At 44.0% G+C, this 26332-nt stretch overlaps 3 protein-coding genes across 9 annotated transcripts in view; 2 read left to right on the top strand and 1 right to left on the bottom strand.

Annotated features, from left to right (window-relative positions):
• Positions 1–8747, bottom strand: part of LOC6546931 (NACHT domain- and WD repeat-containing protein 1) — a 34249-nt gene extending 25502 nt beyond the window's left edge. For 3 of the 7 annotated variants that reach the window (XR_003407875.1, XM_001974656.3, XM_026980494.1), the window contains exons 1-2: positions 8573–8747; positions 7510–7628 (exon numbers count right to left, since the gene is read on the bottom strand). The gene's annotated coding sequence lies outside the window, so the exon portion shown is untranslated. Of the gene's footprint in view, positions 1–7509; positions 8243–8572 lie in introns of those variants that run through there. The other 4 variants (XM_026980495.1, XM_026980496.1, XM_015156389.2 and 1 more) reach the window with 2 other exon arrangements.
• Positions 8748–14440: 5693 nt separating this feature from the next.
• On the top strand, positions 14441–15502 carry LOC6546932 (serine-threonine kinase receptor-associated protein). The gene has a single exon (XM_001974657.3). It carries the CDS (start codon positions 14506–14508, stop codon positions 15457–15459), a length of 954 nt encoding a protein of 317 aa, XP_001974693.1. The 5' UTR covers positions 14441–14505; the 3' UTR covers positions 15460–15502.
• Positions 15503–16101: 599 nt separating this feature from the next.
• LOC6546933 (glutathione S-transferase 1) lies at positions 16102–17553 on the top strand. The gene is made up of 3 exons (XM_001974658.3): positions 16102–16185; positions 16264–16372; positions 16799–17553. The coding sequence occupies exons 2-3, from the start codon at positions 16275–16277 to the stop codon at positions 17376–17378; spliced, it is 678 nt and encodes a 225-aa protein (XP_001974694.1). The 5' UTR covers positions 16102–16185; positions 16264–16274; the 3' UTR covers positions 17379–17553.
• Positions 17554–26332: the final 8779 nt, after the last annotated feature.

Here is a 26332-nt window from a genome sequence, read left to right as displayed (position 1 = left end):
GCAGAGTATCCAGAACTCATTAACAGATATCTTGGGCTGCGATTTAAGCGGAATTTAATATTTTCCTGAACTGCAGTTGTCATGTCGTAGCAGGTGATATTAGGTAATTGGTATTGTGATACCTTTGTTAGACAGCCAAGAAATATACAGCGAGAATACAGCCTCATGAAATATGCATCAGTTTCTGGTTTTCCACGAAAAAGTAGCCAGATTTATCGAGAGACTGGCGGAGCTACCAGCACCACCAGCATGACTGTCAAAAGTAAATAAGCTTGCACAGGCAGCTCACGCAATTCATGGCTGAATACATTGAGCGGGCGCAGGCAAATCTAGGGTAGCGAGTCGGCCTAAAACATGAAAAACTTATGGAAAGTGCGGCATAAATCAGAAGACATGTCGACGGCAGTGGCTGCCCCGCCCCCTGGGTCTCCGCCCCTTTGTCTGTCTGCAGGACTCGCGCTTAAACACACTCACCCTCACACACAAACACACACACTCACACACACACACACAAGGCTGTGCGCATTTCCGGTCGCTTGGCAAATTCGATTTCATGGCTTTGTCACGTAAAATGCTCCCCGAATTTCATGTCAATGAATTTCCTTTTTTATGTCTGTCTTTCTGTTCGGCTGGTGTATTGGCCTGTGTGTGCGTTAACTTATTGTAGTCTTAACATTTTGCACAAATGGCTCTCTTTCTCCCCTTTCGATTTCAGCAAACTTTGTCCTGCCCGAGTCAACAATTTTGATTCTATTTACACATTATTATTATGGCAAGCATTTCGCCTGTGATCGGGCGGCAAGGAGGTGAAAATCCTTGGCCGCCATTTCGTATTTAATTATTTAAGGATTTACTTTGAGGCCGTTCAAGCTTTTATGTAAGGCCCAGGGAATTCACAATGCGACTGATGGGAAACTCGTAAAGAGTGGCAGGTGTCAGGTGTACCGAGTACTTTGAAGAGGGCTCTGAAGTACTCGTACTATTTGAGTGAATGGTTAAACAATCTTATTCAGCCAAGTTAAACATTATTTTGCATAAAGTTAAAGCCGTTTTTGGAAACGAAAGTTACCACATTTGTTGTGTGTAGAGTCTTAAAAACTAACTTAATAGCTGTGCAGTCTAAATGTGACCACGAGTCATGTGAACAATGCAAAAGATTACAAACAACTGGTATTTCGCCAGTATAATAATCTGGAACAAAACTCTGGGAATTCTTTAAGCCGTTTTAAACAAAACTCTAGTATGGGAAATCAGTAATAGCTATATTCAACGTTGCACGCATTGTTTTCCTTACACAGACAACCAAAGAAGTAATGCGGTTACGAAGTATTCGAGGCTAAAGTTCTTTAAATGGAACCAAAATGTCTAGCATTCGTAGTCGGAAATTCCGTGAATTTTTGCGGGTGCCTTTATTTTCTCAACATTTGCAGGGAAATACAACGCGTAATTGTACAATAAGCAAATATGATAAGCAGCTTTTAAGTTAATGATGCGTGCTACGTTTATGCCGTGATGTGTATGCCCCCACTGCCCCATTCCATTTCCATTTCAATTCCCCAGTGGGCACTCACCCACTTATCGTGAGAAATCACAAATCAGAAATCACAAATCATTTTGATGGGAATGTGTGCGTGTGCTCCAATTAGGCTAGCAGCAGACAGAAAACCGGAAAAAGCGGGCCAGCCCGAATGGATAATTCAAAATTATTGATTTGCCACGTTTTCGTTTCAAATTACTGGCACTGACAAATTTGAATACGAAAATACGTTGGCTGTAGATACATCGATGGCGGCTTTTTGAGTTGAAAAACTTTACCAGCCACTCAATTATCCACTTTTGCGGTACAGTGAATATCGCGGTATTGAGACAACATTTTGCGCTTTTCATTAGCCAAATTAAGGCAGCGAAACTTTGTTGGCGCCGGGGAAATTTTAATTTCCATTTTCATTTAAGCTCGTTGTTTATTTTGTTAGCCGAAGGGAGTTTTGCTGAAAAGGATGCACACTCGACGCCAGACTTGTCTTAGTGCCCATAAAATGTAAAAAAAAGTTTATGCCAAGAAAAAGTCAATTCTCGTGCCCTCAATTCTACACTCAAAGAAAGGGTAAGATGGGTGAAAAGTTTCTAGACTTTACATTACTTGGTAACAATATTTTTATTTATCACAACTTCTTATGATGATAAAAAACGTAGACTCAAACATGAAAATGCGCATTGAAAAACAAATATGATTAAATGTAGGTGGATAATAAAACAAGCTTTACGAATGTATATTAAATTGGAAATCATTGTTGAAAAAAACCTATTTTTTGATGAACAATCTGGTTGTTAAATAGGTCATGGACATTTTAAAATGTAATTCCCAGAGTGATTGCGATGTTTTGTTGCCGACAGGTTGCGCTCCAAACAGATTTGCATGCATAGTACAGGAGTTGGCCTAAAAGACGAGCAAAAACACGCCCATTCTGCGGTCTAAGGCCGCTCAGCAGCAAATTGGTTTTTCCGGAGGCTTTTCCCAAGGCTTTCCCGGCTCGTTTGGCATCGTTGCGTTCCATTTCGTTGGCCGGGCCCATTGGACGGCATTGTTGCAGCCATATAGCGTCGTGGTTCTTCAGCTCCCCGCTGCTGTGGATATGGCTGGTGCACGCCAAGTGCCAACATTCATTAAACGGCCATAAACAAGTGGTGCAGATTGCGTTGGGCAACAGCAACCACCAGCGACCAAAAGGCGACAGAGGTCCTGCAAATGGATTCCACGTCGAAAACGCATGCAACAGCTCTTGTTTATGAGCTGCATTTTCCATTTTCACACACTCAGTGCAGTCGGGCACGCAAAGTTTCAGCCAAAGTATATTTATAATATTTTTTCTGACAAGGAAAAATTGTTGTACGTATGTACCCTTGTAATTTAATAGTTGCTTAAAGAACTCGTTTGCTGAAAGTGGTAGCACAATTTTGAGAAGGATGTATTGGCAAGAGAATATATGAACAAAATAATATTTAACAAAATATAAGAACATATATGTAGAATATGTTATAACAACAATTCACAATTTGTTGTATAAACAAACCGTAAACATAGGTTGTACAAAAGTTTGACTGATTTCATACACATGTTTTGATTTGCTCCCCCGCAAGTTGCCCCAACTTCTGCCTCCTTCAAAGACGATTTCCACACATAACTTATGGAAAAGCTCTCTGACAATTGCTCTCTACTCGATCGGCAGAAAATAGTTTCAGACAGCGTGACTAAGCCTGATTGCAACTGCCAAACTGTTTTAACCAGCTATGCTAGCCCAGTTTTCCTTGGAATGAAATCAATGGGGTATGCGGGCCAGATGGCGAAATGACTAATGCCTCGAAGACAACTTCTCACACTCATCCAGCTTAGTCGGCTTCCACGTTTCACTTCGTTCTGAGTTTGCGGACGCATCGGAAATTGGGGCACAGGAAACCAGACGGAAGCGGAAGTGACATACTAACGGCGTGACAGTTTAGAGCCTTTTATAGCAACCATTTCAGTGAAATGCATCTGGCGAATGCTTGTATTTCAAAATTCATCTATAGAAGTATATGGTTACAATTTAAATGAATCATGACGTACACGGTTTCCTAATACTGCATTATTATAATTTTTCCTGCATTTATTCATTAATTTCGCGGCCAGTTAATCAGTGGTGACTTAGTTACTCGTTAAATGAAAACTACTCTGCAGAGCATCGGCAATTCTACTTAAAGTGCTTGCTAGTTTGTTTATTTGATTTTTGTGTATCCATTTCCAGCTGTACCCAGCGGAGAGCGGCGAAGCCGAGCGCATTTCATATTTAATTAAAATCGAGGCACCCACAGACACCCGCAAAACAAACAGACACACATGCAAACACACGGTCGCTCATCCACGAGCACTTGGCCATAATACAACGAGCATTTAAAAAGGGGGTTGTGCCAGGGGGGTATGGTGGTGGGTGGGGAGCAGCGACGTCGTCTGGAAAATGGTAATAACAAAACGCTGGGCAAATATTTAAAATCTTCCGAATGCCGCATTAATGAGCTTTTATTTTGACGGCGATAAGCACAGCACACACACACAAAGTTGGGAACAAATTATGGCTAATTCACGATTGCTTTATGCTAAACAGATGCGGTGGCAAAAAGAGTGGAATATATTCAGCAAGCGCAAAATCAAAACAGAGAAAAGGCGGCCCAGCCACGCCTACCGCACTCCGCCCACAGCTGCTGGCCAGGCGGGCGAGGCAATTAAGGCGCGTGACGAAAACATTTCGCTGCCACGCCCCTGAAAATTTCATCAATCAGCTGAGGATCCTCCATTTCATGCAGAGAGCGAAATATTACTTTTCATTTTCCATTTTTACTTTTTCCATTTTTACCTAAGCTTAAGATCCATATTTCGGCATAGTGACGAATGCTTTAGGGAAGGAATTCTTCACTGCATTGGCTTCTTTATTAATATATTCGCTCTGCTTTAGAAGCGGAGAATGCAAAGTTGTGTGTACCATTGACCTGATTTATTTAAAGTAAGCTGTGCTTTTCACTCAATTAAAACATTCATTTCAAATGCAATTAGAAAATAATTTTAATTCATTCTTTCTATCTGCGTTAACAGCGCTCCCTATCGGCACTTCTTAATAATTCTATTCCAATCAACTAATTCATTTTTTTATATCGTCAGTGGCTTTTCGCTGCCGCCCGCATATTTCGCTTTGTTTTCGTTGCCATAATTCATTTCTCGCTCTTCTGGAGGCCGGGAAAAGCTCGGGGAAAACCCTAGAAAAATGCGGTGAATGCGAAAAAAAACATTGTGCAAAAGCCAGGATCAAGTGTGTGCATTTCCAGGGTAGAAGGTATGCGTGTGTGTGCGGGTGTGGGTGCGTTGGTCGTGCTTATTAAGTGGTTCGAGTGCTGATTTATAGCACTTTACCCTCCAGTCATGACGGTTATCCTGTCAGCTTCAACTGAAGGACAGGACACTCGCCCTCTGTCCTTCGCTTCAGCGGACGGCGCACCCAGGACATTCGGCTAAAGTTTTAAGCGCTCACTTTGCATCTAAAGTGTGTTCGGCAGATAAATGTTCTACACGCGCGTTACTCATACGCCGTGTTGGCAAAGGTGAAGCGGCTGCAAAAACAAACCGCACTTTACCTAATTGAACCAGCCGCAAAAAATAACAAGGTCGCTGATTAATTTAGCTGGGGATGGCATTTTATGTTTCAACTTGACGATAATGTTGCCCATTTTTGTATAATTGAATTGGACAAAACTTGACCCGTTCAAACTCGTATATAAAAAGGAGCAACTGGGAGGGAATTTATGTTTGCATTTTATAATCGCTTTAAGCTTGGACAGCCACTATTATTTAGTAATCATCTTGCGCTTTTGAAATGATTTATAAATTCTGTTGCCACATTTTCTAAATTGATGTTGAATTTAATTTTCTTTCGATGACTCTACAAAATTTGCCAATATAATTAATTTTCTGGTAACACTGAACCATAAATAACTAATCTTCATTTGGCACACATGGTTTGGAACAGAGGATGTATTTTCCAGTTGAAATAATCTGACATAAGCTGAAGTATATATTGTTCCAAAATTATTGCTCATAATTCCCACGATTCCTTTCAAATTCGTTGTTGTCAGTTTATAACTCTATGCCATTCTGTCTAGATCGTTTTCATTTTTGGCAAGTGGTGAAATTGACTTGAACTAGATTTTCTCGTTCTCTATTTTCCTCCGAATGTTTACACTAGCACTCAGAATATCTTTCGCGGCCCATTCGCACAACAAAGCATGAAACGGATGCAATAAAAAAGGTGCCAAGTTGGGAACAAATTAATATATTTACCGACATATGGATTGCTTGGGCGGACGTATTAAACTGGCTGTAAAATTTACTTACGGGCATTACTCAAGTCAGGCGAAAACTTTTGGATTTGGTTTGAACCACATAAGATTTTGCCGAACGCGTGGAAATGGACATGGTTTAAAGCGACGGCACTCGCACATAAACTTTTTATAGTTTCAATAAATATAAAATTTGAGAGCCATTAAAATCGGGGCGAAACATGCAAAGGCATTCTGCATTTGTTTGTTGCCGTTCTTTTGCAATTCCCTGTTTTTGTTCTCCATCGAGTTTTATGTGTTTCGAATAATGTGAGCGTGCAGGATTTTGGGATATGTGTACATACTCGTACGATTTTCTGCAGCGAATATAAACAAAGTTTTTAATGTTTATATAGAGCTCAGAGAGACAGCATCAGCGAAAAGCGAATTACGCATACGCCATGAATAAAATATATCTTTTCGTGTCTGGTGTTAATTCACTTTCTTGAGCTGGCAAAACCAGCTGTTAGCTGAGCTTGCTAAGTCGATTATTAAAGTGTTTTAGCAATCATCCGTTTATGTTAGAAAACTCCTTAAAAAAAACTCTAAATAAAAAGTTTGTTTCTGTTTTCCACGCTACTTGATTTTGACATTTTGCTGCATTTCTTTGCTCTATTGCTTCACGGGAACTCATTTACGGGCAAACAAAAATGAAAGGAAAACGGTTTCAAGTCAGTCTATTTAATCGATGGCCAAAGGCAAAGTACTTTAATGTCTATTAAATTTGGTCTAAATAAAACCTTCGCTTATGAATCCATACTACAAAGTTGGGTCTGTGCTTAATTTATATTAGGAACGGTATCCTGCCTAATTTTACTCCTAAATGAAATGGCGATTAATTACTTGCCAATTTACCCTCATCAACTTTCTGCCCAGACCTTTAATTAGAAGGGAGCGAATGCTCTGCAGGATGCCAAAAGCCCTATCTTATTGGACATACGAGTACCATTTAATAAGCACATATGGCGTTCGGGAAATCCACGATGGTTTCGCTGTATTATCACACATTAAACTCTTTATGAAAATGCTAAATAATGAACTTGGCGAATCGTTAAGAGTTGTACATGCCCATACACATTAATGCTTATGTACGCCCGAGCTTGGGTAATTTTTTAATAAGTATTCAACGCTTCTTCATGCCAATTTTCCAAGAATACACCTGAGTGTGTGCGTGCGTCGTAAACATTTTTATTGGCCATTTTCGACATGAGAGGCAATGAAAGGATATGCCAAGGCAGGTCGGCAAATGCTTTATGATGGCAGAAAGACGAAAAAGGAGACGAAGGGGAAGAAACAAAAAAATAAAAACAAAAAATGAAACATTTTCATTTCCATTTTCGTTTGTGCTGTCGGTTTTGTTGTTTGTCATGGCCCATTCAATTATCTTAATATTACGCATACGCCGCATGGGCTGCCAGACGAAATAATTTGGGTGGTGGTGGGGGCGGTCGATGTGGTGAAGGGTGGATTGCTAGCCCGAAAAGGGAAGAAACTAATTACCGTCGGCCAAATAAACAGGGCTCCCGAGAATTTCGGCCTGAGTGCGTTTATTGATATCGAATTGCGGCTTAAATGTGAGTGGAATTGCGGCCGACTCGCGGTTCTTACCTTCTGCCGAATTTCACGCAAAGTCCGGCTATCCGTTATTCCATCATTGTTTCTACCAACTGATTTATTCACAAATTATTTTCACTTTTTCATTTGCACCCTGGCTTCCGCTGGACGTGCTACAAATTCGGTAAACAGAAACAGAATCGTCGTGGGCTAGAATAAACACTTGGCGTTTGACTTCGGACCTGGCTTTAGTTGGGCATCGGCGAAATTTACATTTTATGCATATTTTAATTGTTTTCAGATACGGAGACGCTGAAGCGCCCTGCGAATCCGCACAGGCGGAAGTCCACAATGAACAATGAGCAGGTCCTGGGGGCTCGGGATCCAGCTGTGGTCATTGCACTTGGCACAATTCCTTTTCCATTTTTTCCCCTCGTTTTGTCTTCATTTAATTGAAAATTAGAACGAAGTTTGTGCTGTCCCAGACAGGATTTGCATTGCCCCACCCCGTGCCCAGTCGCTTTGTTTGTTAAACTTCAATTAGGCAAGTTTTTCCAATTAAAATTTGCGCGCTGCAATTTTAAGGGTTCTTTGCCGGTCTAACTTTCCGAGTGGTTGGTTTAATTGGTTTTTATTTTCTGTAGCCCCTTTTATCGCGCTGCATTGTTCCCATATCAATCTCAGTCAGCCAAAGGATCCCGCCGGAGACATTGATAAATGCAAAAGGGGTGCCGAACCGAGAAATGGGTCGGAAATCGCATTGCCATTTAGACAATATATTAAATTGGGGAAATGCTGCAGCTTTCACGGACGAATAAGGGTCCTTATCGCAACTCCAACACTTTGCTCGCAAAGAGTGGGACTATTAGTATGATCAGTTGTGTATCATGAGATACACTCCATTTAAAGATAGTTACGCAGGTCGGGAAATGCAATGCCGTGTAGGCAACGTCTATTAACAAAGGAATGTCGCACCTGCTGCGGGGGAAACCGGGGGAAACTTGTATCGCTGGATATAAATATAAACAACTACCCCATGCCGTTCTAATACCAAGGCCCAAACTCCAGTGTCTGTGTGCGTGTGTATCTGTGTGTGCTGGGTATTTCACTTATTTACACTTCACTTCGGCTGCTGATTTTGATTCTGCCGCCGCTGCTCACTTGTTCGCGCGCCCGTTTTCAAAGTTTTCCCCAGCTTTTCCTTATTTATTCATCTTTTTTTCTATATTTGCTTGGGTGCCCGGTCCGCTTTTCCGCTGCGAGCACCAAACGCTTTCAACTTCGACGAGGAACTGAGCGGCGGAGCAGCTCGGAAAAGCCGAAAGCTTTCGGCCCAGAAACACTGTGGAAATGGCACACAGAGAGCGAGCGAGGCAAGGAGCACAAGCTCATGGGGCTGTTGCTGCTTTGTTTTCCTCGAAATCAGGCCGAAACCGAAATCAGGGGGATTGGGCCGAAACACTTGTGGCTCAAAGTAGCCTTCCATGTTGCCGGCTGTTTGGCAACACGGCTGAATGTTGCCCTAGCCATTAATCATGTTGCCCTGGCGAAAGATGAGTGCACTTTCCCACACACTCGTGCACCTCAAATGCCGGCACTTTTCGGCCAATTAATATCGACCGATATGAAATGTATACACGTTTTGGCCTTAGGCCATCTGCTTCTGGCCAAAACTGGCGGCCAGATAAGATAAACAATAAAACACCCACGGGGCGTTCTGCTACCCCGTGTTGTCAGTGCCACTGCTCAATGGGTTTTGTTTAGTGCGGCTCGCATTCGGATTCGGATTCAGATTCAGATCCAGATTCGGATCCAATCTGCTCGACGACTGTTCGCTTTTTCGGATACTCGATTCCCAGGCAGAAATCGGAGGAGCCGTCGAATGCGGCGAGCTTTTGGAGCCTGCGGCTCTGGTTCCACTTCCACTCCGTTTCACTATTTGCCCAAGAACCCACCCTTCCCTGCCCTCATCTTCAGCCTCTTTGGCGCCCGACGAGGTGACAATTCCATTTAAGAATTGCGGGCATAGCTTTGTTATGGCCCATGACCATTCTAGCCCTCCATTCCGGCTAACAATGGCATAGTTATCTCTTCGTTACTGCCCTAGACTGTTTAGCGTTGTGGAATTAGTTTATACTTATCTGATAGTATTTCTTTCGGAATGGATCGTGGTTACACTGACATGTGGATTGATATCATCTTGAAATAGTTGCCATCTAAGTTTTTAATAAGTCTATATTTTAGTTATGCATTTATTTTGCTGGTACAACCAAAAATTTAACTAACAAATATATTAAATGTATTAAATTGGTTGTGTGCCAATGGTTTTTCTGCTCTCTGGAAAATAGAGTGTCTACTTAAATCCATTTTTACTTACAATGAATTAGACATCAAATGATTAATATTCCTTGTGTTATTAAGTATTTTAGGTGATCCAAATCCAGCGGCTTAAGAGCTTAAATGTGTTCCTTCGCATCAACGACTTAGGCCTCGTGAATGTATGGGTCGTCAAAGGATACACTCCACTAAATTGTGCCCACGGCGAGCTGCAACTGTAGTCATATATGTAGTTCTGGTAACGAATTGCCTTCTTCACGAGTTTATGTAGACATTTACATAAAGGTCTTTATTATCGGGGCTGCACAGAAGCTGCGCAGTCGAAGGGCAATGAACTTTTGTTTTCGCAGGACACCTTCAAGCAATGGAGTTCAGCAGCTCAGTAGCTCAGGAGTTTAGGAGCTCAGGTGTCGGGTGTACCGTGTGCTGCAAATTAAGTGCGATTAGTCAGCCAACGGGTTGTCACGGATGCCCCGGGGCATTTGCATAAGCAGGATGCTCCCCGGGGGCCGGTCCGCTGAAATGGCTGCTCTCTGGTCCCTGGACAAAATCAATTTCTGTAGTTAATAAGCCTGCACCCCGCTGCGGATCAAGCTGCGTGCTCTTTTCACCAGGGGCCGCCGGGATGCGGGCGAGTGGATGTGTCCGTGCCACCGGGGGATGTAATTAAATGGATGTGTTTAGAGGTCCTGCGGCGCATTGTGTTGCGAGCTACTGCTGCTGCTGCTGCGGCGGCTTCTGCCGCTCCTGCCGCTCCTGAGATCCTTGGGCTAATGCACTGGCTGCCCGCTGATGTTGCATAAATTAATTGATTTATCAAGTGCACGCCGGCCGGCTACGTCTTAATTAGCATTTTCTGTTTGTGGCGGCCCACAACGCGTATACGCAATTAGTACATATTTGCCTCGTTAATTACCGGCCATGTACGCATTAGATAACATGCTACACGTGGCCCGGCTGCGTTTTGAGGATTTATTGCATAAGGGTCTTGACCAGAGCTGCTGGCCAAGGCAGCTAGCACCTCCATCTGGTTAACGACCCATAAATCTAAAGACTCTCGCCTCGGCACATAAATATCCCCAATTCGACGCAATAAAATAAGATGTCCATGTAATGCGTTCTCAAAAATGTAGAAAAATCAATTTTTCTCCATATTCCAAATATATATACACGAATGAGCATTTAGTTTTTTCAAACCCATATTGTGAGGGCTGGCAAACATTTATTTAGCTAAACTACTGCAAATTTTGGCCAAAAAGCAAACTGCTCAAACTACCAACGAAACTCCAGTTTTGCGGCTGCCAATTGAAATGCTTTTCGCATTGAATTGTTTTGAAAGTGCTAATGGGATTAAGAGATCCTGAATGGCTAAGAGGATGATGATGATGAGCTCGGATGGTGCATTCGGTTGAAGCAGGGGGATATTGCGATAAAATAATACCTTGTTATATTATTTAAGCTGGTTTATTTAATGGCATTAAATGCGGCCCATTTTGTTTTAGACTAGGGTTTCATATTAAAAATGCCTGTGTGTGTGTGTTTTTAAATTCCAAGTAAAATTGTGCCGTTCAGCTTATGACAATCAGTTTGATTGCAAAAATGTGTTGCGAATGGCAAGGTCGAGAAAAAACACATACGAGTATTTCGACCGCATCTGTTGATATAACGTTTTTCCTGTACGCACATCTGTGTGTATGACCATAAAACAGTGATACAGCATCTCTGCCTGTCACTCTGTTGATGCATTGAATGGCCAAAAGGCTTGGCAAAAGTGATGAAATGGTCGCCGAATACATGACAAAAAAAAAAAAAAAAAACAGGGCCTACCACCTGTTTGGCTTACAGCGCTAATCCATCAATGGCAACAAGGCAGAAAGTGCCAACAGCAGCTTCGAGTGCTTTGGCCCAGTGTAAACACAGTGGCGCAAAAAATAAACCCAATAAAATTGCCAATGCTTTTGTTTAGAAAAGCAAGAACAACGAGCCACCGGCTCCATTAAAATACATATTCGAAAAGCCCTAAAAATCCATTCATTCAGGTGGGTCGTAAAAGCGCGAATGGCCGCAATGCCCCAAAAACCAACCACCACCCACCACCCACCCATCAACCACACACACACATATGAGCAGGGGAAATGGCCTTCCATCATTCATCGATTGGGGATGTAGATTTGCGGCACTCTGTAATATCCTGCAATCGAAGTTGGTTTTCCTTTTATTCCGATTCCATGCCGTACACTGTACTTCCCCCATGTGCTCCGTTTTATTTATGCCCGTATTCTTACAGTTCAATAAAGTTTAATAAATTCAGCGACCAGCAAGTGGATTTTCCTGATAAGCACAGACGGATCAAACAAATTAAAGTCCTTAGCCTGCCAGGCATCCTGGGGCATCCTGTCGCATCCGAGAGATGCAAAAACAGATGCTTTCGACTGGCTTACAGGTTCTGAGTCCTAAATCCGACAGTTTCAGCGGGCAGAAGGTCAAAGGAGCACGATGATGGACGAGGGGGTCGGGATCGAAAACATACATATCTCAAGGTCATCGAAGCCCCACATGTAATCGCCTTCCCGTAGTTGTAAAATGTGGGTTGATGGCTTTCCGAATTCAAACCTAATTTAAACGCCATATTTCTCTGAATTTATATAAAATGGAAGTTGGTGTCTAAAATGGTTTAAAATGTAAGCCAACAATATACATTTAAAGACTCCGATGTATATTGGTATTTTTATATAGTATTGTCAATTGTGGTTAACTTCTTAATGTTCACTTTTGCTTAAGTTATTTAAAACAAATAACTTACAAATTGATTCAACCATAAGTATGTTTCGAATAATATCCAGAAATATTTAGGAATTTATAATGTCCATTTTAGCATTCACATCAATAATTGTTACGCCTACATTTGAAGTGCCAAATTCCTTTTAAATCACAGATACAATTTGAACTCCAAGGAATGCGTCACTTAATCTGCAGGGACAGTAGAAGGACCTCTGCTCGTCCTTCTTTTCATTCAGCCTGATAACCATTGTCATCGACAGCAATCGATTTGGGTTTTTTTTCAGAGAGCTGCCCTTCATTTGACTTGTCTGCCGTTCCGGATTCATATCTATATCTAAATAATGGGATGTCACTTTTAATTTGAGCGCCGATTAATATGCCTAGTCAGTGGACTACCCTCAGTCGCTGAATATCCTCTGTTCGCAGTTCCAATAAAAAGCAGGATGGAGGAAGAGACAAAAGCTGCAGGATTTAAGGCGTTTCGACGTCTTCATTGTGCTTATCAGATTCGGGGGTGAAACACACACTCTCGGGTATTTTACTTTGCACTATGGATAGCTTGGATACTCCCACTCGTTCATTGTTTGTTTTAGAGGGACAATTAGCCGAGTAGTCCCCACAGTTTAATTGTTATAAATGCCAAGGCTGAATGTGAATTAAGTAATATTTATGGGAGGCAGTGAAGGGATATCGGGACGCCAAAGAACTCTTCCCACGCATCAAAGGATCATTAATTACACTGGATTTTGCACTCGAACAGCTGACTCAGTGGCACCACGTGGGCATTGCTCTCTAGTCCGTCGCCACATCCGAGTCCTGGCTATCCTCTTACCATTAATCTCATGCACAGAGCAGTGAAAGAGCAGCTGCTGGATAGTCCTGGTTGTGATTTCAATTAAGCACCCAGAAAGGGGCGCAAAAACCAAGTTATGAAGATAAATGTCACTCGTCAAGTGGCAATCAATTAGTTAATGCTTTCAGGACCCACGGGCCAAACACACGTACATATCCTCGTACATAGTTTGCCCCGTCGCCTCAAGGCAGCCGAAAAACTTCTGAGGCTCTGCGTTCGCTAGAGTTCGTGTTTGTCACAGAAATTATTCAATTACCAAATTAAATTTAATGCCTTGTACTCGAAGGAGGTCGAAGGACGCAGCCAGCTCGCTTTTGATCCCACTAAAAGCTTTAATAACTGCAAATTGCTTTCACAAATTTGTCTTCGAACAGGAAAAGCTGAAAAACGAGGGGCTGTGTGCTGGGCTGGGCTGGGCTTAGATGGGCGGAAAATGGAAAATGGGGCAGCAGCCCGCATACCTGGGCAAACATTTTTCTCATTTCGGTGTCGCATCCCCCGCCCGTGACCAAATATTTAAAGGCATTCGACGTGAGCGGCACTTTCAGTTCGGAGTTCGAGTTCGATGGCGCAAAGGCCAAAACGAACCATTATCGACTTTTTTGTCCCCCTGCATTCCACATTAATGTCTCTATCTACCTGATGCCGAGCATCAGAAATCCAATTATATTCACTTTATGTACAAAAAGCTCCTGCAGCCGGGCAAAGTGAATCCCTGAATGGGGAACCCTCTGGCCTGAACCATTAACTAATTCCGAAATCCGCTTAAAAATTTAATTTTGTTCACCTTGTAAAAGGGCTGCCAGGGGGAAGGGGGGTGCTGAATCGGCTTACTTAGTCACCTTTTCACTGCGTGCCATAAACTCTATTGGACCAAAAAAGATGCTTATTCGATCTTAGGTTAAAGGGTCTTCTTTTTGGTCATTTCAAGTCTTCAACTAGTGAAAGCTGAGAGTTATAAGGCTAACAGATCAAGTAGCTTACGTTTTTGTGTCGTTCAGATCAGTAGTCGTATTAAGGAATACGAACAGATAATAAGCACAGACGCATTCCAAGTATTATAAAGCCAATTACATAAAATGTGGCATGAGTTTGTAGTCTTGTGTCTGGGCCACTCGGACTCGGTGGTGGAGTTAGCTTATAATACGGACTACGATAATGGGTACCTACTGGCCTCAGCCGGGCTGGATGGAGTTGCAACACTGAGGCACGGCGACACTGGCAACTGGATTACCAACCTAACAAAGCACACGGACAGTGTGTGGTCGGTGTCCTTGAGCAACGATGCCAAGATCCTGGCCAGCGGCGGTGCAGACTGCAAAGTTCGAATCTGGGATGCACTGCTGGGCAAGCAGCTAAAGAAGCTAACGCATGCCAATACAGTGGCGTGTGTGGACTTGAATCCGCAGGCCACTCGCCTGGTGACCGGCTGCATCGATGAGAAATCCTCACTCGCCCTCTTCGACATGGAACAATCGGACAAAGCTCCCCTGATGGAGTTCCATGGCCACAAGCGCGGTGTGAGGGATGTGACCTTCTGTGTGGACGAACGCTGCATCCTCTCCGCTTCCTATGATCGCACGGTGAGGATGTGGGACTGCCAGAGCGGCAAGAGAACGAACTCCATTTTCCTGCCGCACCACGTCAAGTCAATGGAGCTGCACCACAGCGGCAATATAGTGACCATTGCCTATGCCGGCGGTGTGATCTTCCTGGACCCCAAGAGACTCCAAGTGCTCAAGCACCGCAAATTTCCCTACAAGGTGACTGCGGCCTCGCTGAGTCCCAACAAGGATATCTACGTGTGCGGCAACAGGAAGGGCTACTCCTACAAGTACGACTATGCCACCGATGTGAATATGCAGCTCTTCGTATCTGAGAAACCATCCGCTGTGCTGGCACTGAGATTCAGTCCGGATGGCGAAGTGTGTGCCATTGGCTTCGCAGATGGCAGTGTCATTCTCTGGCGAATGAACCAGAAAAGGTCATCCGAAGATGAAGCGGATGTGGAGGAGAATGAATCCATCAGTTGAATACGGAATATCACACCCCACGCACAACTGTACACCGTTTTGATTTCAGTTCTCATCTTGGTTAACTTATTTTTATTTTTTTTTCATTCTGTTGCATCGTTCTCCAACATCAAAATCCGAGATGGGTCACTGTTTATTTTTCCTACTAATAAATTCGTCTTGTGATTGAAAATACTAAGTGAAATACTAAATACTTCGTATTGAAATGTATAATGTATTAGAATTTTAGTATTTTAAGTTTGTCTTTGATCTCTCTTTAAAATGTTGGATGTCAATTTTTGTAATTTTTGACTATAAGTATAAATAAGTATAATAAGTATAGTATAAGTATAAATGAACTTAGTAAACCTATTTGGGGTAATAAAGTACTTTCATATAAATTAGTATATTTTTGGGCGGTAAATGTTCTGCTAGTCTATAACTTGACAAAAATGCAAAAGCTTAAGCTTAAAATAGAAATGTCCCGAGTGTAAATTTTCAAGAACTTACAACCGTGATGGTTAAGATACTTTTATGAAAGAGAAAAACAGTCTCTTTTCACTAACTTAGCTTTTTGCAAGCTTCGTTGACACGATCATGGTTGGGAGCTCTTCTGAGAGCATGGAAGAACTCGATGAGCTTTTGGAGCTCCGACAACGTCAACAATCAACTTGTTTGTCTCTCTTGAATATTTCAGTTGCTTTTGTACCCTCAGCTAAGCCGGTTGCCTTTTAGTTAAGCGAGAAAGTAAATGAAGTGGCATAATATTTGTGTTTCTATTAGTTCGTTGGTCACACAAATAAGTAATTAACCAATCTATTTTAGCTGCTTGTACAATGTCGGCCAAGCCCATCCTCTACTACGCCCCCCGCAGCCCCCCCTGTCGAGCTGTTCTGCTGACTGCCGCCGCCCTTGGTTTGGAGTTGGAATTGCGGTGAGTTGTACCCCCCTTCCCCGCTCAATCGCACTAGCTGATGAACAGAAACCGGTCTCCCCCGCGACCACTCTCTTCATTAACCCTCCACTGGGGCAGTAGGGTCTTGAAAGCGCTGCGCTTAATATGCTGGCCATTTATTATTTAATAATTCAACACTAAGGTACTTAGCTCGGATAGCAGATGGTGGGATTACACTGTCACATAATAAGAAACGTCGTCTTTAATAACGTTTTCTAACAGTTGATTGCTCCAAAACAATAGAAGGAATACCTAAAGATGAACAAATTTAAAAGCTGTTCATGAAATGGGTAAACCATGAAGTCTTATGGCAAACTAATGGTTAAACGACTCTCTGTTCTTTTGCCCCCTGTTCTCTCGTTCCGCAGCTACCTCGCTCACTTTCTCTTTTGCCCTCTCTTCCAGGCTGGTCAACGTAAAGGCCGAAGAGCACAAGTCCGCCGAGTTCCTCAAGTTGAATGCGCAGCACACGATCCCCGTGCTGGATGACAATGGCACTATCGTGAGCGATTCGCACATTATCTGCGGCTATCTGGCGGATAAGTACGCTCCGGCGGGCGATGACTCCCTGTACCCGAAGGATCCGGAGAAGCGTCGCCTGGTGGATGCCCGTTTGTACTACGATTGCGGTCACCTGTTCCCGCGAGTCCGATTCATTGTGGAGCCGGTGATCTACTTCGGAGTTGGCGAGGTGCCCGCCGATCGAGTGGCCTACCTTCAGAAGGCCTACGATGGCCTGGAGCACTGCCTGGCTGGCGGAGATTACCTGGTGGGCGACAAGCTGACCATCGCCGATCTCAGCTGCATTGCATCGGTGTCCACGGCCGAGGCTTTCGCGCCCATCGCGGCGGATCAGTTCCCCCGCCTGGTGCAATGGGTCCAGCGCATTCAGGCCATTCCATACTACCAGAAGAACAACCAGGAAGGTCTGGATATGTTGGTGGGACTGGTCAAGGGACTTCTGGCCGAGCGCCAGCACAAGTAATCGGCATTAAGGCTTTGCAGAAGATTTATCCTAATATAATCGCATTTAATTCGAAATCTTGAACTCTTTTTATTCCTGCTATAACCAATACTAAGCTTTAATTCGGCACATAAAACAAACGGAACCGATTTAAGAACGCACGATGCCAGTAAATCCATCTGAAACAATCAATCAATACTGCGCGTAATAAAAACATGAGTTCCATGAGACAGCAGCCAGGACGATGAATCAAGGCCGAACAGCAAACAATAACAGGAGATGTGATACTGTGGGTTGGGGATATTTGGGTGGCTGGTTGGGGGGGCGGCTGAAGGTGAGACGGGAATAGAATCGGAGACAAGGACAGCGACTGCGACAGTTATGTGCAGCTGGTCGAAAAGTAATGGCAAAACTTTTTTATGGGGAAAATGGGAAAATGCCACGACGAGGAAGCAACCAGTAACCTGAACTTTCCCATGGACTGTGTGTGAAATTCAAGCCAGAAAGTTTTCCGGGCTCCGCTCGGCTCCTGGCCATTGTTGTTGTTTGTTTGACTTGTCGGTGTTTGGCGGCGTTTCTCGTTATTGATTACAAGCTGTAAGTGATCGCATTTATAGTTGTTAAAGCTTCTTTTGGCTTTGGCTGTTGCGGCATCCTCTTGACTTTCCTGACGGCTTTTGGTCTGCCATTGGCTTTGGCCACTTGAACGGAAATAACGCGGATTTTCTTGCAGCTGAAGTCTATTTAAAGTTGCTTGCCCACTTTGACGTGGAAGTCATTTGTTCTGTGCACTCGAAACGGTTTGTTGAAGATGTTATGTTACAAACTTGAATATTTATATCTATATTCAAGAACATTATATTTAAGAATATAATATAATTATTTTTATATTTAAGAAGTCTATATTTTAGAACCTGTCTATTATGGCTTGACATACCTTTTAAGCTGCTTAGCGTCTGCATTAATGTTTCAGTCCTATGTTCTACGCCTAATTGCTCATCCTGGGGTACATTTTTTCCTTCATCCGTTCGCCACAAGTAGTGCAAGTTTGGCCAATAAATGTGTGGAAATCCCTTCCGCACATGTTTGAAATGCAGTAAGTGCAGCCCAGCTAGAGGAGCTGACTTTTCGCACACATTTCGCCTTGATGCACTCGGATGTGGCTGACGACTTTTCGCCAACGTGATGTGACACTTCACTCTGCACTTATGGCCGCCAGTCCTTGTCGATCAGAAGTGGCGACACGCGGCGCGCCGGGTGCATCCAGTAGTATCAGGTATCCAGCACCCAGACCCCACTAACCAACAGCCATCAGCCATTGGACATCAGCCATCGGGCATCAGCGGCAGGGAGGCGCTCCGTTCCGATTGAAGTGCAACACTGCGGGACAAAAGTTTTGCCGCCGAGGAGCAGCGGTCCGTGGAACTGGGTTTCGGCCACATTTTCATCATGCTTTTTTCACAGTTTTCAAATGCCATTAACTGTGCGGCGCGGGACGTTGGGAAGCAAGGACTTTTACTTTTTCCCTTTCTCGGGGCGGCGAGCGTGTTTTTGGGATTAAAATTTAATGCCGCAAAAGGAAAAAGGCAACCTAAGCGCGTGCCAGGAGCGTTAAGTAAACCGGGGCCAAAACTGTAGCTAGCCATGATTAATGATGCCTTTTTCGGTGGCCAGGACACAAGCAGGGCAGGACAGCAGGACGCCACAACACCAGGACCTTCGCCCATTTCCGGTTCGTTTAAAGTTGAAACGTCGCCGGCCATCTGTTTGCTGCCTTCTGCCGGGTCGCTTCATTGTTTGCTCTGCGGTTGCGGTTTGTTTAACAATGAAATTAACTTCTCACTGTGCCAAGGTCCAGCCAGCAATTGCCAACAGAATTCAATATTTCGCTGGTATTTAGAATTTGGCATTCGGCCATGAAGCGGGCTCATTAAACTAATTGGAATACGCATTTATTGTGCGCAAATCACAATCTGACCAATTACCAATGAGCCAAACAAAGCTAATCAACGTTAACGATTTGGAAGTTTGATATATAATTCTGGCATAATTTGGCCATGGGTTTCCAACACAGTGATGGCACTTGTTGTACCTTCGCAAGGCAATACATGTTGCACGAATGAAACTTTATTGAAAATCCTTATTGTTAATCTGCTTCTTTTATAAGCAACTACACGTGTTATTATTGGTACGGACCTGGCAAAATCGAGTAATGCCTTGTCGCCTAAGAGGTAATCCGCACAGAACTGTGTGCAAATTGGCATATCATCATAGGTATTTGCCATCACTGCGTCGACTGGAGTGGGCCACTTGGCGTCGACATGGTTCTGCTCTTCAAATGGATGGACAACGGGAAGGGAGGACTCTCGTGGGGAATTCATGTCTCCACTCGATGGCCGGACAAGGAGCGTTGATGGGCGCACTCTTCGTGTTTCATGTTCGTGTTCGATGTCCGGCCTTCAGTTCCGATTCGATGTGTATTCCGACACTGGCACTCAACAATTGACAGGAACAGGCTGGCTGAAAGCCCGCCGTACATAATGCTCGAGATGCCCACTTAAGTGGGCGGGGGGTTTGGTGCGCAGTGCGCACTAATCACCGGGCAATGAAACTAAATCTGTTTTGAAAAACTAACCCAAGCAGCCCGTAACGAGCGAGTGCATTTGTGAGTGTGCCAGTGCAATGAGTGGCGATTATCCTGCTCAACTGTCCTGTCCGTCCGTCTGTCCGCCTGGTTGTCCTTCGGAAAGCTGGCTGCCTGTCTGGCCGGCTCCTGATAAACGGCCGCACAAACTTGTGCGCTTTTGTGCCGAGGCCTGCCATTCAAACGGGGCCAGGTCGCAGCGAGAGCATCCTGCGAGAACATCCTGCGAGCGCCAGGACTCCGGCCTCCCGGTCTCGATGCATGTTGATTAAGTGCTCGCCGCCATTCGAATGCCGTCTGCTGACAGCAGCAACATTTGCATTTGCATAATTGGATATGTACGAACGCAGCCAAGTTGATCTGTAACTGCAGAATCCCAGTTCTCCGGTCCGAGTGCAGAGCAAACTTTCCCATTGCCGTTGACATGTCAGTGCGCTTTCATTTAATCAATATCGGATGCAGCGGAGGGCTGGGAAGTGCATATGCAGATAGGTAAGTGTAAGTGTCTGGGGAAAATGGAAGTATCTGCATGTTAGCTCTAGGAATCAATCTTTAATGGCCGTGAAGGCGCAGTCTGCCCGTTTTAAAAGCAATAACAATTGAATTAACTGATTGCAATTTAAGCACCGATGCAATGCATTAACTGGCTTCTTAAAGTTTTACCTCTGAGTATTTGCAAATAAGCCTGAAGTTACTTGCCAATAATAACGATATCTGTAATATATCTAATTCCCCACTTTCTTCCTACGATTTTGATAGTCACTGTATGGGTTTCCCCCCATGAATGTTGACTAATTAATTCGGCCAGTGTGTTAAAAGTGTACTTTTCTGGACAGGCTGTTGCAAGTGTAATTAGCTTGAATAATGGAGCCTGGCTGCCGAGGATGTGTCGGATTCGTGGCATTCGTGCCTCATTCATTATCCATTTCACGGCTGCCAGCGATGTTTGAACTTTGCTTGCAACCTAAGTGCCCCAAAAAAGAATGAATGGCTTTTCGCATAGCAGCAATTATAGACAATAAATTTGTTGACACTAAGTGCTCGACAAAGTTTTCCAATTAGAGCCAACAACAAGCGAATTATTGCCTAGGAGTGGGGCTGCGAAAATTGGGTGTGGGCGTGGGAAAGTGGAAGTGGGAGTGGAAGTGGGCGTGGACATTTTCCGGGCACTCTAGGCTCTGGGCTGACTTGCAAATGAATTCATTCAGCCATATGACTCGAGCCAAGACCGAGCCTGATTACAGGGCCCCCGGCAGGCGGAGCTTCTGGCTTTCACGCCGTTTTCACGCATCCGCCTCATTGCGCTCCGCCAGGCACTTTGGTTGCCATTGCCACCGTGGAGTGGAGTGCCTATTGCCACTGCCACTGCCACTTGGCCACCTAGCTGTCTCGCTGCCTCGCTGCCTTGCCGCCTCCATGGGCAATCTCCTTAAACCAATTAACTTTCATTTGCCGCCACAACACAACCACAAAATTGTGCCTGCCAGCTTCATTTGGGGCTGGAATCAGTGGGTTATCTATGGCAAGGCAGTGTCGCCAGATTCAGTTGCTAGGAATTGGAAAAAAGCCAGCTTAAATGGTTTCGCATATGTCCTTTGATTTCAATCCTGACTGCTGCACACGTGAATAATACATCTTATGTTTCGCATTTCAAACTCACTAGCTCAGGCGGTTACTTATAAATGCATTATATTTCTTAGTATCTTTTAATATTTTTTGATGCTTCGGATATTAGGTAATGTCTGCTTTATTTTCTAAGTGGCAATTAAGTGGGTATTTCGTAGAGCCCGTACTGAATTAATTATTTAGCTAAGTGTAAGTGACCTATTTTAGCCTGCCCACACCTGCATCTTTAATAATCACCTTTAGGCACACTAAAAGGCTTTCAAAGCAATAGAAATATTTATGATTCTGCCAGTTTTCTGCCAGTGCATCTCCGCCGGCTGGTGTTATCGTTTGTACAACACCAGGAGCAGGTTGCCAGCTGCCAGCTGCCATCCGCCAGATTCCAGATGCATTCAGTTTGCATCCAAAATTTTCGCAACCCTTCTTGCCGCACGGCCAGACACACAAAAGCTTTTGTAATTGCCTGACTCATGGCCCACATGACGTATACGTGTTTTGCATACGTGACCCGACCCCCTGCAGCCCCATCTCCCAATAAATCTCTCTCTCTTTCGCAATTTTTGGGGCAGCTCTGGTAATTGGTTTTGAGTTTCCCGCAGACGGATTCCACCTGTCCCAGCAGCGGAGGTGAACCGGGGGCCCAGCTGGTTTAATTATGAGCATTGTGCCCAATGAAAGAGTCCTGCCTGGATGCCATCCCAACTACTATGCTGAACTTTGTGCACCAGAAGCTGGCGGCGCTTCTTAATAACTTGGCAACAAAGCATTTTGACGCCCCAAAGAATGGGCATAAAACGGGAATTAATTATCTTTTGACTTTCACTTTATGGAGAAAAGATTGCTAGGCGAATTTTCGCAGGACGTGTAGTAAGTTCGCACGTCACTTTATGCACTGAAGTAAGGTATTCGAAAAGTTGTCTAGACTGCGAAGTTTATTTGAAACTGAGTGTGCCAAAGTAGTGGACTGAAAGAAATTTAATTAGTAGCACAAATTAAGATTGACACTTTGTCACGAGTTTTAGTGAAGCTTTGCCTAGTGCTCACTGTAACTTTAAATTTCGAGGGAATTGCTGCAATTAAAATTAATTTATTGTAGTGCCAACAACGAAATGGATTGTTTGCTGTGTAGACCGGATACGGGCGGCCCAAATGAGGAAGCTCGGTAACGAACTCGCATTTAACTTTGTCTAATCCTCGTTAGCATTTATTTGGCCAGCTCAGGTGCGCCGGAGCTGGTGGGGGATTTAATTTTTGGGCCTGTTGGTATTTGTAGAATGTGCGGCATACAAAGGCCCACACGCACACGTGTGCACACTCACTTTCGTGAATATTCATTCAGTTCGCATTACCAAAGCCCATTGTTGTGCGCACTCGTTGTTATTGTTGTCCTACGTGGGCCTGGCTGGGTGTGTAAAGTTATTAAAACCATTCAAAACGTTTGCTTTGGACCCGGGCACACCGTTCTCCAAGTCCCATTGTCCCCATCCATGGATATCGCCGTGCAGTCGTGTGTGCGGGCGTGTAATTTGCATAACTATACATGCCAGTCCAATCCGCATCCTGTTCGGATTTGAATAGGTTTTCCTAGGACGCCCCCCCCTTCCAGGCGCTCCCGATTCCATCGATAGTCCCAATAAGGGCACAAATACCTACAAAATGCCCACAAAATTACATAACCGTTCCAAATTAGCCCACAATGGCCGGTGTGAAGAGACAGAAGCCAATCCAATGTGACGAGCGTTCGTGTGCATCGAAGGTCCTTTTGCCCATTGGATTCGGATAATCGTTGGTTTGACAGCTACTCTCGGGCATTTATGTAAGCACTAAGCTATTCATGGTGCTGCTTACAAATTACTGGATTAGTCATGGAAACTCTTTGGGGCAAATTTGGAACACAAACCCAGCACTATATAGATGTGACCTTTACAAATGCTTTCCTCTTGGCAATTTGTCAACACACCCAGCAAACAGCATTTACTCTGCAAAAACGTGAAAAAATTCGTCGAAAATTAATCGAACTTTTTGCAGAAAAAAACCAGATGTAATTCCCTTAAAAATGGTTGTAACAAACATATTTAATTTGGCCTTTTCATATCTTTAAAAATCGAAACAACTGAAATGACTTCAGTAACTCCAACCAAAAATAACTCGCAGCCCTCTTAAAATAAAAGAATGTAAATTATTGCAAGGAATTTAAAGGTGAATCGTGGCCAGTTGGATGAGGACCCCTATAAAATTCCACGTTTATAGCAGGAGCGGATACGTTTTTCTTTGTGGCCCCTAAAGCAATGGGTTTATATCACTCCACATGCAAGGAAGCACTCCCTGGCCGAAGACAATGTCCTCGGAAATGTGTCAGGGGCAACCGCCAGTTGGCCAGTTGGCCAGTCAACCAGAGTCCGGCCAGTGGGCAACCTCACCTCACCTGCAACCTGTTGGCGAGGACGGGTCAGGAGCAGGTGCACCTGTCACAAAAAGGAACTCAATGGGCGGTCCGGGGGGCGGGTTTCCAGTGGCTGGTCCAGTGGGTAGTCCAGTGGGTGGTCCGGTGGGTGGTCCAATGGGAGGTGGAGTGGAATGAATGATGCTCCGCCTGCTGCGGAATATGAGAAATTGGGTTTGCGGTGTTCCAGTCAAATGCACATTGAAATGGTTTTCATGCGATTCGGAGTTCGAACCGAATGTTGTTTGGCAAAGGTATCATGGAAATTCATTAACACACTTCGTTTGGCAAAAAAGGAAACTAATCTTGTTTCAACACTGGCTACAAATGCCTTTCATGTGGCTTTTTCGGCTCCATTTCTCTACACACTGCCAGCAGAAAGCACTTAAATTTTTGGATTTTCTTAGCTAAAGAAGGAAATATGAAAAAACTGAAGGCTTAATATGGAAAATGTTCCCTTTTGTTTCTGCAAACGCAGGTAAATGGCAAAGCCAGCAATCCTCATCCGCAAACGCCTTGTTTTCACTGCATAAAGAGCACATTTGTAATTTGTTAGCCAGAATTTGGTCCTTTGGTCTGGCTGTTGGTCCTTTGGTGGCTCCGCAGACTCGGTTGCCTGCATGTTACACTCTCGGGTAAAATGTACTTGCATAATTTATGCGAAATCAGCGACGTGGCTGAAAAAACAACCCGCACCAACCGGGGAAGAGGAGGAGGGAGGAGCACTTTATTTGGCAGCCGGTGGCACGTAAAATGCTTTATCCCCGATTCATTGTCACCGAAAAGATGCTTTATCGCTGCCAGACTACAAATTCCAGCGCAGCTGAAAATATTAACGCTTGAATCTCACCCCAGACAGGTGGGATAGCAGGCGTGCGAGAGAGTAGGTGGATGCGGATGTGTAATGGAGATGGAGTCCTTATTCCGGGGGACTTGGCTGGGAGGCAGTAGGCAAATGGCGGGTAAGGAGTAGCAGGAGCGGGAGCAGTGCCCACACTTATCTTCCGGGCGAGGGAAAACTTTGTCTTTAGTCATTCAATCCTGCCCGCCACACGGACGCTTTTTTCGGGGGATTATGGATAATCACCTTGGTGAGGAGAGCAAAAGGAAGCTGCCCGGTGCCGCGAGGAAGACGCATTTGTTTTTATCGCACTTTTTACTTTGGGCGTGCACTGAGAAAAAATCGAGCAGTAAAATGTCCCTTTGTCTCAAAGCATGTATTTACAGAAATGCAGGATTTGCTTATCAAAATCCGTTCTTTCATTTTAAGAGGAGTTAAAGTAGTTATTCAGTTTTTTTGCATGCTCGAATGTTCCTATTTGGTCACTCCTCATTCTTTTGGGTACTTTTTCCGGCCGTGTGCGGGCTTTTGATCCAACATTTTTTATCCCTGTTTATTTTTGCATAATTTTCTAAGCGCTGCCTCAGTTTTAGTACATTTTCATTTACCTTCTGCCATGGCCGTGCAAATTTGTTTACCTTCGTGCGTGCGCAAGTGATTCCAGATTATGCAAAAGTTGAATATTTCATTGCATATGCCGAGGCGTATTATTCGCACTGCGTGTCAATGCAAAACGAAAACATTTTCCCCAAAAAATACAGTGAAAGTGCGATGGCTGGCAAAAGCAAGGACTGCGCTTATATTAAATTGTATTGTTATTCTTAAGGCGGGAGCCTTATTTTCGGGCTGCCCACGGGCCGCCAAAGATGTTTACTTTACTATATATTCTGTAAACTTGCCGCCGGGTGTTTTTGCCCTGTTATTGTCAGCGTGCCAGGCAAATGAGTTTACGAGCAGGACAACACAAAAAAAAGTATATATATATGGAAAAGCAAAAGCGAACAAGGAAGGGAAAACTAACTTTGTGCACATCTTACTCGCTTACAGGCCTCCCTTGTTTTCCGACTTGCCTCTTGTTCGACCCTCTTCTTCAGCTTTAAGCAGCTTCGCTCCTTTCCACTCCTGCAAAGGATACTCTGCATGGGGTCATGGGTTTTCAAGATAATGCAAGTTGTAGAAATTAAAGACATTCTTCTATATCTAAAACAACTAACTTAATATCAACGAATTTAGAATTTAGAAAACCCTTTCTAGCAATTTAAATGTCCATTAATAATCCTTTACTCCCGTAAGTGAATAAGTGTACAAAGAGCATCGGTGCAAGTCAAATGAAAGAGTCCTTTGTTCACATCCTATCTTTAATGTCCTCGTGTTCGCTGGCTGGGCCTGGAAAAGCAAATTTCAAACATAATGAGGGTCAA

The sequence above is a fragment of the Drosophila erecta genome, unplaced genomic scaffold (assembly GCF_003286155.1).
Source record: "Drosophila erecta strain 14021-0224.00,06,07 unplaced genomic scaffold, DereRS2 tig00000092-arrow-pilon, whole genome shotgun sequence".
NCBI lineage: Eukaryota > Metazoa > Arthropoda > Insecta > Diptera > Drosophilidae > Drosophila > Drosophila erecta.
Note: the sequence above shows the minus strand (reverse complement) of the source record. Positions and strands in the feature narration are given on the sequence as shown.

Coding starts and splice junctions, on each gene's coding strand:
- LOC6546933 (XM_001974658.3), top strand. CDS start 16,275: ATGTCGGCCAAGCCCATCCTCTACTACGCCCCCCGCAGCCCCCCCTGT. Junction 16,373..16,798: donor GGTTTGGAGTTGGAATTGCG/GTGAGTTGTACC, acceptor CCTCTCTTCCAG/GCTGGTCAACGTAAAGGCCG.
- LOC6546932 (XM_001974657.3), top strand. CDS start 14,506: ATGTGGCATGAGTTTGTAGTCTTGTGTCTGGGCCACTCGGACTCGGTG.